Here is an 11134-nt window from a genome sequence, read left to right on the forward strand (position 1 = left end):
AGGTGGGATACGACAAAACTTAAAGGCCAGGGGCCTTGAGCCACCTAAAAGTACTAGCACGTAACCAAGTAATTCAATGCTAGCCTCTCCTACCCAACCCTAGCGATGGCACAACAACCCAAGCTTGGGAGAATCCAAGGCTTGGCCTTCAATGTAGAACCCTCCAATGACATGCTTCAGACTTCTTGGAATTTGGATGCTCATATTGAACCCCGCCATCATTGTCAGCATCCTTGCACTTGCCAGAACACTCTTTGAATGCTCTGGAACATTGGGGCACACAGCGGATACCTCCCTTCTAATACCATGCTTTCCTAGGTGCACAAAGGATGCATGGAGACAACTCAAGTGAGTTGCCTTATCCCGACGCATAGCTACCCTTTGCATTAGCTCCCTCCTCCATATCACCAAAAGCGAGCCATGCTATAGAGTGTTCTGACATCTAGGGAAGGCAACCTTTAAGAGCTTTGATGAGACTCCATGGTGAGGAAAACAGATGGAAACAATCGAAGTGGTTATCTTCTAGCTTATTCTTACCTTATCCCCATGCCTTCACCCATTCTTTCAATGAGACATTCTTGTTTTCCCCTTAGAATTATGGGCACTCAACGTAGACTAACACGAAGATCTAGAGCAAGCGTGGTGTGCATAGCTTGCCTTGTAAACCCACAAGCCTTTCATGAGCTTTGTCTTTGATACAGTGTAACACTCCTTTTTTATTTTGAGAAGCAATTGAGCCAGGAAGCACCAGGTACTCGCAACACACCATGAGGTGCTCGGCCTAGCTCTTACTAGAACCTCTCGATGCAACTCGTGGTCATGCTGATAGCATGACCCTCCTTGCGACTTCGAGACTCAAGTTCAATAGCTTGCTTTGGTCATGTAAGGCCATCAATAACAAGTCCACGAGTAAGGCCCCGACTTTCTTTACCGTTGTTCCACAACCCATCGTGGGAATATGGTTGCTATGAGTCTCTTCTTCTCCATTGGTTTCATCTAGTCGATGTGAGACTCTTCTTCCTCAAGCAAAAATCCACGTGTGCTTTAAAAAGATTGTGCACTAAATGCAAACTTATATATGGACATCACAAAAATAATGTGCCAATTCAAAAAATTGAGCTCTTTTGCATGCAATCTCATGTCTTTGTGAATTGTTTCATTTAAGGTCTATGTGCAACCCCTTAGACAATTTGTACCATAAAGCATGAATACATGGAATGGTTTGATTTTTGCAATATGCTTCCCTAACTTTGTTGATAGAATGTCTAGATCTACAAAGAAAGAGATCTAAGCAAACAATTTGACATACAAATTTAATCCATTACAATGAAAGCATATAACGTTAAATAACACCATGTAAATCCAAGAGATAATGAAGTATGCAATGAATACAATCTACTAAAGATCTTGATGTTCTTTGTTTGGTACTAGTTTCTTTCACAATCATGCTCTTTCATTTTGCCATGGAAGAAAGGCAAACATTCATCAAATAAGTAAATACAACTATGCTAACCCAACTCCTCTGGGTTTAGCATAGGCAAAATACATGTCTATAAAATGAAATACATATGATCTTGCTAACCTAGGTACTTTGGGTTTAGCTACTCTAAATAATCACAATTCAATGGTTGAGGCCCCGAGGTCACCCTTCATCTCACTCCATATGCCACTCAATTGGCATGGCTAGAAAGCCACAATGAATTGGCAAGTGGGATTGTACCTGCCAACACATGTGTTGCATCCTTCTAAACACTAAGTGCCTCCTTCAAAATTTTCTACTTGACACACCACAAGCGATAGTTTGCTCAAACTCGTATCTCAAACCTATGATGACTCACTCTCTCAGCCTCTATGATGCATTGCTCATACTGTAATGCCTGTAGACCAAGCCTCCTCGCGAGCCTCTCTCAAAACACGATCCAAGATGCCATCATCAAAGTTCTCAGCTTTCCACGGAATAAGAGATGGCTCCTCAATACCATCAAGAATGTTAAAAAATCTCTCCTCATTGCAATCCTAGTCTCAAGATCCTCACGTGTCATGTGAGATGTCCACCTTAACATCTCCAGGATACAATGAATCCATACTGAGAATCCAATATGTGACGATGGAGATTTTTACTACACAAAATGCATATGTGCTGCTAGTTCTTTGGCAGTCAAGAAATGATTTCCATTTTACCCTACCATTTTGCTATAAGAAATGGCAATAAAAAATGGCTACAATTTGTGCTAGAAGTGGCAGTCAAGAAATGGTTACCGTATTGTGCTGCCATTTCTCTATATGAAATGGTAATCAAGAAATGGTTGCCATTTTGTGTTGTCATTTATTCCTAAGAAATGGCAGAGAAGAAAATGTTGCCATTTTGTGCTGCCAATTTTTCATAAGAAATGGCACTCAAGAAATGGTTGCCATTTTCTGCTACCATTTATTCCTAAGAAATGGCAGACAAGAAACTCACCGGTGCTATTTCCTATTGCCATTTATTTCCAAGAAATGGCAGTTCAAGAACTGCTTGCCATTTTTAAGTGCCATTTCTACCAAATCCATGGGACTTTGAGAAATGGTTGCCATTTCACACATATGGGTTCCATTTCCTATTGCTATTTCTACCTAATTTCTTGTAGTGAACTAACCGTTCGATCACAGATTGAATCTCATAATCCATAGAAACCGCTGCAAGTGCACTTATGCATGGAATGCACGCCTCCCCATGTTCGTCCATGTGGGAGAAAGAGCAGGGAAAGAGGGGGAGGACCACTTTCCCACTTAGAAAGTGGTGGCGGGCAGCCTGCAAGCGATTTTTTGAGTGGGCTTGGGGAGCTTACACATGGCAGTTCGGGTAGTTGCGCAAGGGAGGGAGATTACCATTATGGAAGACCTTCAATCCAAAGGTCTAGATCTACATTCTTGTGACCCAGCCTTTGATGGAACTGGAGTCGAACATTCGTGGCAAGAAAGTGCCTAGAAGATGAGACCGCGGGCTGAGCGGGGGGGGCACTTTCTTGCTCGGAATGTCCTCGGCGCGGCCCATTCCTCTCACATGAAAGGCAATAGCGACTGCGCTGTGATATCCGAATTACGTATTCAAGCTTTTCCTGTGAACCCATCACAACGGATTGAATTCTGGAGCGGTATCAACGCTCGCATTTGTTTCCCACGTCGTTCGTCCAGGGCAGCAGCTCTGATGAGCGCAGAATTACTCCACCCTCAACGCATAATTTGATGGTAGAACTTTGATCGATTCTGCTGCCGCACAGAGATTAAGCAAGGAGCATGAGCCCTTGCGGTTGAGAACTTTTGTGAGTGGAGGACTGTGAAAGCTTCGTCAAGGAGATTGAGCTGGCGATTTCGCTGTGGCGCTGTTGGAAATTTTACCATCAGAACTGCTGAAAGTTGTAGTCAGTGGATTGATGATGTCTCAGTGTTGAAAGCTTTTGATGGGCTTCGCCTTTTGAGCCCACTAGCCGTCATCGTAGATGATGTGATTCTGAATGCCGTCAGCAAACTAAGCCTTCCACGGCCAAATCATCGTGAAGTTTGAGGGAAGATTGACGTGCTCTTTAACCTCCTCTTTCTGCTGAACGGCAAAAGCTGCGGTAGAGAAGCTTGTGGCAATGATCAAGCACGTAACGCAGCTATGGTGGATTCCTCCTCTTCCTCTGAGTGGGAGGCGATGATGTTTATTGTTTACTGTCCAGGCGCACTGGCAGATCAGCTCTGATTGATGATTTTCTTCTGCAAATTGTAGATCTGAAGCTTTGGCTGTGGCGATAGATCCTGCTGCGCTCCCGATTGATCATCCTTCTTGAGCAACCCCAGCAACAAATCTCCTCCTCCTCCAGCCATGGCTCTCAGTAGAAGCTTCCTTCTCATCCTTAACCTCCTCACCCTCGTACTCTCCATCCCCATCTTTGCAGTCGGCCTCTGGCTCGCCTCGCAGCACCACAGCGATTGCTTCATATTCTTTCAAACTCCCTTCGTCGCCCTTGGTATTCTCATCTTCTGCTTCTCCCTGGCCGGCCTCATCGGCGCCGGCTCTCGCTTTTCCTGCCTGCTCTGGCTCTACCTCGTAGCCATGTCCCTCCTCATCTTGCTGCTCCTCTGCTTCACAATCTTTGCTTTCGTTGTCACCAGCAGAGGAGCCGGGGAGGCGCTCTCCGGGAAGGGGTACAAGGACTACCGGCTCGGAGACTACTCTACCTGGCTGCAAAGGAGAATGAATTACTCCAACAATTGGAGGAAAATACGAAGCTGTCTGAGCGACGCTCATGTTTGCAGTGACCTTGGGGTTTACAAATCGGCGACAGAGTTCGACAATGCGCAGCTTACTCCTCTTCAGGTACATCGTCTCACGATCAGTAGTCCCTGGGAAATTTGTTCTCTCTTTTCGATGCTTATTGAGATAGTCTTTACAGCTGGATTTGTGATTTCCTGTCACACAACTTCGAATTCTTTGCCTCCATCGCTCAGCCACTTAAACATTTCAAACGCGTCTGGATTGTGCAGTCTGGGTGCTGCAAGCCTCCGACCGTTTGCAAATACCTCTTTCTCAATGCTACATACTGGACTAGGCCACTCAACGAAGGAGCTGATCCAGATTGCAAGACGTACAGCTACGTACAGACAGAGCTGTGCTTGAGTTGCAATTCGTGCCGTGCGGGGGTACTGGCTACGCTGAAGCAGAATTGGCGCAAAGTGGCTGTTATTGACATAGTGTGCATCATCTTTCTCTTCCTGGTTTATAGTGTAGGATGTCGAATGTTGCACAACCTTCACAACGAGGCCAAATATACAGGTTACACCAAGGAAACAATCTGAAATCATCTCTTGGGTAACGACATCTTTTCTTTTTTACTTTGATGTTTCCACTTATAGTCTCAATCTTTGTGTTAACTTTTCTTGGATAACATTATCCTTGGATGCCCAGGAATATTTGCCATTGAGTAGTGCCTTGCAATGGCACTTCAAGTGGAATACGTGTGAAGGTTAAATATTTACGAAATCTTTTGCTCTCGATGAATGTGTACAATTAGAGACGTAATTATTATAGTGAAGCTAAAGAGAATCAATGTCTCTCAATTTGGCTTCAAGAAGTTCCTTGGCTCTGAAACAAGACGGATTGTAGAGAGCATATAGTATACATGTTTGGGTTGTTACTCTTAGTTCTTTGATAAAAATAATAGTGGAAGAAGCAATAGCATGGAAGATGCCACATGTACGCCCAAACTTTGCTTTGAATTGATACTTAAAACTTTGCCAATCAATTATTGATCCTAGTTGCAATCGAATGTACTAGGTTCATGCTTGATCTTTAAATGATCTGCCCGAAATACACCATTTTATTATATTCTCTACAATTACTATGTGATAGCAAAAATATATTTGAACTCTTTCAAATGAAAACAAGGGTCCTCTGATAATGTATCATAAATTCAACAAATGGAAATACCTAAAGTCCCTTGGTAGTGGTGGTGTCACATGTGGAAGGGCTATTGGGACTCAAGGTACATCCATTGCTGGTAGGGCAAAGGTGGTAGTCCTATTCTACTAGGTGTTGTACTTGTATCCACCATGACAGGGAAGGTGGGGAAGGCATGGTTGAACAGTGGTTGGATTTTGTGGGAACCTAACAACCTCATTCTTTTCTCCATTTTACCCTTTGTTCACCTAACTCATTGGCCAAAGTCATGTATGGTTTGAGAAGAGGTATTTAGCTATCTACAACCTCAATATTGTGGACCGTCTCATTTCATAAATATCACTAAGCCATGCCTCGGAGGAGATATAGAGAGAATATACATCTAGGCTTTACATGCTAGGTCCCAAAATGCATGGGATAACCCAACTGCTTGCCATGTGTCAAGCATGCACCACATAAAAAGGCACGCACAATTTTAAAATGCCCCCTCATGCTTTATAGCATCTATTGAACCCAAGATTAGCTTGCCACCTCCAAGCTCTAACACTATGTCAAAATTTTGAAATAAGTGATAACAAGACATGTGGCACGCGTAAAATCATAGATTGTCCATCACAAACAACTGCCTAGCTGCATAAAAGGCCTTCCTTGCTTCACTGAAAATGATAGAAAAATGCATAGTTCTAGGTCAGTAGTTTATCCTCTTTTGGGTAGCGTGTGCTTCATAGTCATCACTTTGTCTCTTTGCAAAGTAATGTGACCCTCTAGTCATCTCTAGCAAGTGATCTAGTATCCTTATTTATAATCTAACCTCAGGGAAGATATTGTATTTAATAGGGCAATAAACTTTTTGGCTCTACTAATACCCTTTTGCAATAGTGCCTTTGTAATGTAACCCTTCAGTACAATACCACCATCACCAATCCATCTCATAGGCCTCTCCTGTATATTGTATCTAGGAGAATACTTTGGTTTTTGATAGGCCACACAAAGTGGATCAACTTTTTCCTTTCTTTCTCTTAGAATTAGAGGTCAAAAGTATTCTTTGGAATTTTGAGTAAGGACGATCACCCCTATGCAAAAAAGCAACCAACATAGGCTATAAGACCTCAATGCCAATGCCAACTTCAAAAACTATGTCATGGTGCAGTGCTATGCCATGAAATATATTTAGTATATCTAGATGTGAGACTAGAAAGCGCTTCTATGATAAAAATGTCCAATGTGAATCTTTGTTGGAATGCCATAGAAAATATGACAAGTCATATGAGCTCAATAATGCCTAACACTACGAGGTCATGCAATTCATTAAAGAAGAACATACATGTATTTTGCCACTATTCCATTGTCATGAAGTGATTTATGTAAATGCCATTGATCAATTTGGTATGCCATAGAAAAATTTATAAGTCATATGAGCTCAATAATACCTAACACTATGAGGTCATGCAATTCATCAAAGAAGAACATACATGGATTTTGCCACTGTTCCATTGTCATGAAGTGATTTATGTAAATGCCATTGATCAAGTTAGACTTGGTAGAATAATTTGACAAAGCAATTGTATACAAGAGGGTAAAATTGCTCTCAATTTTAATCTTCATATGGCGCTCTCCATGGTGTTCATTTGAACACTTGGACATTAAAGAGGAGCAAGATGAAGAAGCCTGAGAGGAAGTTGCAATTATGAATTCTATTTTGTTTGATGTTTTTGTAACCATACCAAACTTACCCTTCTAAGGACATGGCATACATATGGAAAACTAATCAATTTTCCATGCTCAAAGTGCATATTGATCAAGCTTATTTGTTCACTAATTGAAGAAATCTTGACGAGAAATTGCATGAAGACTTTATGAGGATGCAAGAAAATTGAGAACAACATTAGCAACCAACATTACTTTATTCCTATGTTATTTAGGAGATCTAAAAGTGATGATCCTCTATTGGCAAACATTGCTTTTCATAAGATTGCATACTTCTTCCAAGCGTTAAAGGCTTGAAAGAGGCTAACAAAGTCCATCAAGTAGCTCTATATGAGAGTATATATTGGGATGATGAGGGAAAGGGATACATACTCTCAAAATAAATCCCCTAGAGCGCAAGCTCATAAATAGATAATTTATGGATAATTTATCAATAAGACATGCAAAATTACCATTTAGGAATTAAGAAAGGAGAACATGCCACTAGAAGAATGCATGGCAAAGTTTGCAAAGGAAGGTGTTGTTACTTTTATTTGCATAGGATCACTCAAAATAAATTTTAAATCATAGATTTTAAAGTCTTCAAAATATTTGATTCAAAGAGAAAGTTGTTTGCTTGCAAAGCCTATCGCACTATGTTCAAGCCAATGTCTTTGACAGACACACTGAACCATATAAATGGATATAGCAAAGAAACACATCAAGGTGGAATGCCAGATTCAATGAGATTTGGAAGTCAGAGTTGGCTAGGAAGCAAGCTTTCTTCCTTGGAAAACAATCCACAACTGGTTGCCTCTCAGAGGCATGTTAGCAAAATGCATCACTGTTTCACCAGGCAATAAAAAATTTGAGGCTAATGGTCTGGCTACATTTAGGATCCAATTGGAAGGTAGTTATTTTGGGAGATGCTAGAGGATTTTGTAGACTCTAGCTGTATGTTGGCCACATATCTAAGCCTCTATGTTTCTACCAATTTTGGAGGTCAGGAATCAAGTGGTGTTTAAGCATCAAGATCTCTGCAGCTACTATGAATCCATGGTTCTAGTCAAGATTAGGAATAACTTGCAAGACCTCATCCGAGTGGTAGAGGGTAGATCATTAGGAAAAAAGGGAGCTCATTTTGGGGCCCTAAGGGAAATTCACAATTTCTTCTTTTTTGGTGCGTCTGAAATATGAATAAATAATAAAATATTCAGAAGTCTTGTAAATATATCAGAGGATAGAAGAAAAAAGCTACTCCTCTATATTCAGTACTTATATCCCACGAGCTTTTGCATTCGATGCTCCCCGGTGCAACAATTTGTCGAAAGCAACAAAGTTGATCTAAACTTAATTCAACAGGCGCTTCATGAGATTGGAGTCAGTAGGAATGGTTATTCTTCCATTTTCAAGGCAATATCATCAACTTTTAAGGATTAGAGGATCAAACGTGTCTTTCTTCCAAATCCTACAGAAGTGTGGAATTTTAGAGCCTTGCTTAATCAACAGGTAGATGAATTTAATGGACATTGGTTTCATATTGAGGATGCTTTTGAAGGTAGTAAGGGTACCACTATGTATAATCCATGGAAAAACATTTTTATTGATCTTGAGCAATTACAAAGATGAATGGTTGAATTCTATGGGATCACATTTGAAAGTGTCAGGGATGGCTCATATTTGTTCTTAAGCTTGATGAATGTGAAATTGTTAAGGAGAGGAAGATTGAAAGGGTGACTATCATGCTTACGAATAGGGCACTTGATACATCAATAACAAAAGCTACCCAAAAAATTTCAGTGTACAATCAGAGAAGCACATATGGTGGTTAGGTGCATTTGAGGTAAGCACGATTTTTTCGTTATGTTGAGTTTTAATCTTGATTATAATTAGTGGACGTGAACTTAAATAGAGGCTGTTTTTTCAATTGCAGGTAAAGAAAGAGGACCACCAAACTCTATTTTGGGTGTTTCATCATACAAAAATACCTACGGTTATCAAAAACCAGGTTCGAGGATGTCAACTTCATGTCGAAGGCACCAGACTTTCAAGTTGATCAAGGCATATGGTTGGGGACCTGAAAACCCTCAAGTGCATGTTCAACATAAGCAAAGAAGGTAATTCGAAATTCCCATGCCTTTACTGCAAGGAGCCAAACCATGTGATAGATTCTAAATGGTGGAGAAAAGTGCCAAATAGGGATAAGATAGACCCATATTTCAAAGTAGTCCTTGATATTCCTTTGTGCAATGTACATATATGCACATTGCATGCTTTATGTAAAATAATCAAAAAGTTGGTTTTCTTGTACATTGGATTTGCTTGGAAGCTACAACCAAAAAAGCATAGAAAAAAGCAATTGCTACATTAGAAAAAGTGCTATCAGACATGGGTCTTCATGTGAAGGAGATGTTCACATCATATCAGATCTCAAGAAGTCATCCACCAATGGAAAAGATGTTCCAATGAAGCCATCAATTGGTGGAGTCAAAGAAAGAAGTTTTTTATCAGAACCACAAAGAAGTTTCAAGGGTGAGATACGGCCTCTGGAGGCATATGCATAACATAGTCAAAGATGATGAGGTAGATGGTCTTGCTAGAAATGTCAAAGTAGAAGTGTGGAAATCTTTGGACAAGATTTTCACGCTTTGTGACAAAAAGAAATGGACTCAAGAGAGATCATCATGCATTGGAAGAGGAGCTTAAGACCTCTAGAAAATCAATGAAGCAAGCCTGGACAAGTTGCAACATAACACACTACATGGTAAGCTAAGCTAATTTGATTTGTAAGACATAGCAATTTCTTTCATTCCACATAAAAAAAGTAATTTAATCTCGCCAATTGCAACATATTCTCTATAACACCACCTCCCATATTTCATTAGAAAGTATGGAAGCCCTGCAATATGGTCAACACAAGGAATCAAAATGTCTCATTACACCACAAGAAATGAATTTTTTTGACATACACAACATTTTGGGGGAGCACACAAGGCAAATAGTCTCAAGGAAGTATTTTAGTGGTTCTTTAGAGGTATACTTCAAAGGTTGCAAATCAATAAAAATGTTGCATTATCACAAGTTAAATTGGCATTCAATGTGGCACAAAAGAGAAGAAGAAGGCAACTCAACTCAATAGCTGCTCAAAAACATGCAGAGTGGAGGCAGTCGAAGATTTTTCAGGATCACAAGTGGATTGATAGAGTTTGAAACTTTATAGAGAACATGAATAGTATAAATTGCAATCAAGTGAAATTGAGATTGTGTAATATTTTCCATGAAATTTTCTACAAAGTTTGAGTTGACTCATCTCCTTTGTAACATTTGAAAATACAATATAATTGAATTTACTTTTCTACTTCTTTTACATCGACCTTCACTGCTTCTATTTGTTCAATATCAGCATCTACAAGTGGCTCTCTGAACCTAATAAGATGGTGCTTTCCATAACTGTCTAAATGTTGAGGACTTCTTATTCCATGTGCTAAAGCATAAGCAGTGTAAGTGACAAAATACCCAGCCCTTGAGCATTGTTTGCCTGGACAATACCCAAAAATGTCAAAGATAAATAGCTTTTCAATGAGAATGACTTTATCCTTCCGCGCGCCAATTAACCTAGTACCCACCAAGAAATTTTGACAAACATTTAAAATAGTACACAGTGGCTTCTCCATCATTGCTTAATTATCTATGATAAATCAAGATCTTTGCAGATGACACCTTCTTCCTATAGTGGGAAAGAGAAGACAATTGTCCTAGGCCTCTTTCTCTCTCCCCATGGACCTTCTAAGAAAACGGTCGTCTTCAATGTACAACTACAATATCAAACAATAAGTAATTAGAAGTATGTCCATGGGTCATAGTTAAAAGGATCTAGGACAAACACAAAAGTAAAAGTGATGGCATACCTTCATATTCTCTTCCTCCTCCAAAAGTTTATTGGTCCATAGAGCGATGCTTCTTTCCAAGACATTGTTTGTCTTCTTTTGCTCCTCGACCTTTGTTTGCATATTCAATTCTGTTTGA

At 40.1% G+C, this 11134-nt stretch overlaps 1 protein-coding gene across 2 annotated transcripts; it reads left to right on the plus strand.

Moving 5' to 3' along the window:
• The first annotated feature begins 3228 nt into the window (after positions 1 to 3228).
• LOC147884799 (tetraspanin-8-like) lies at positions 3229 to 5106 on the plus strand. Of its 2 annotated transcripts, none has more exons than XM_087397732.1 (3): positions 3229 to 4342; positions 4510 to 4834; positions 4931 to 5106. In XM_087397732.1, exons 1-2 carry the CDS (start codon positions 3848 to 3850, stop codon positions 4819 to 4821), a joined length of 807 nt encoding a protein of 268 aa, XP_087253858.1. In that variant the 5' UTR covers positions 3229 to 3847; the 3' UTR covers positions 4822 to 4834; positions 4931 to 5106. The 2 variants fall into 2 exon arrangements, with proteins under 2 accessions (XP_087253858.1, XP_087253859.1); XM_087397733.1 differs by having other exon boundaries at positions 3229 to 3643; positions 3752 to 4342; positions 4510 to 5106.
• The last annotated feature ends 6028 nt before the right edge of the window (positions 5107 to 11134 follow it).

The sequence above is a fragment of the Dipteris shenzhenensis genome, chromosome 26 (genome assembly GCF_047967505.1).
Source record: "Dipteris shenzhenensis isolate YYH24624 ecotype China chromosome 26, Dip_SZ_1.0, whole genome shotgun sequence".
In the NCBI taxonomy this organism is placed as follows: Eukaryota; Viridiplantae; Streptophyta; class Polypodiopsida; order Gleicheniales; family Dipteridaceae; genus Dipteris; species Dipteris shenzhenensis.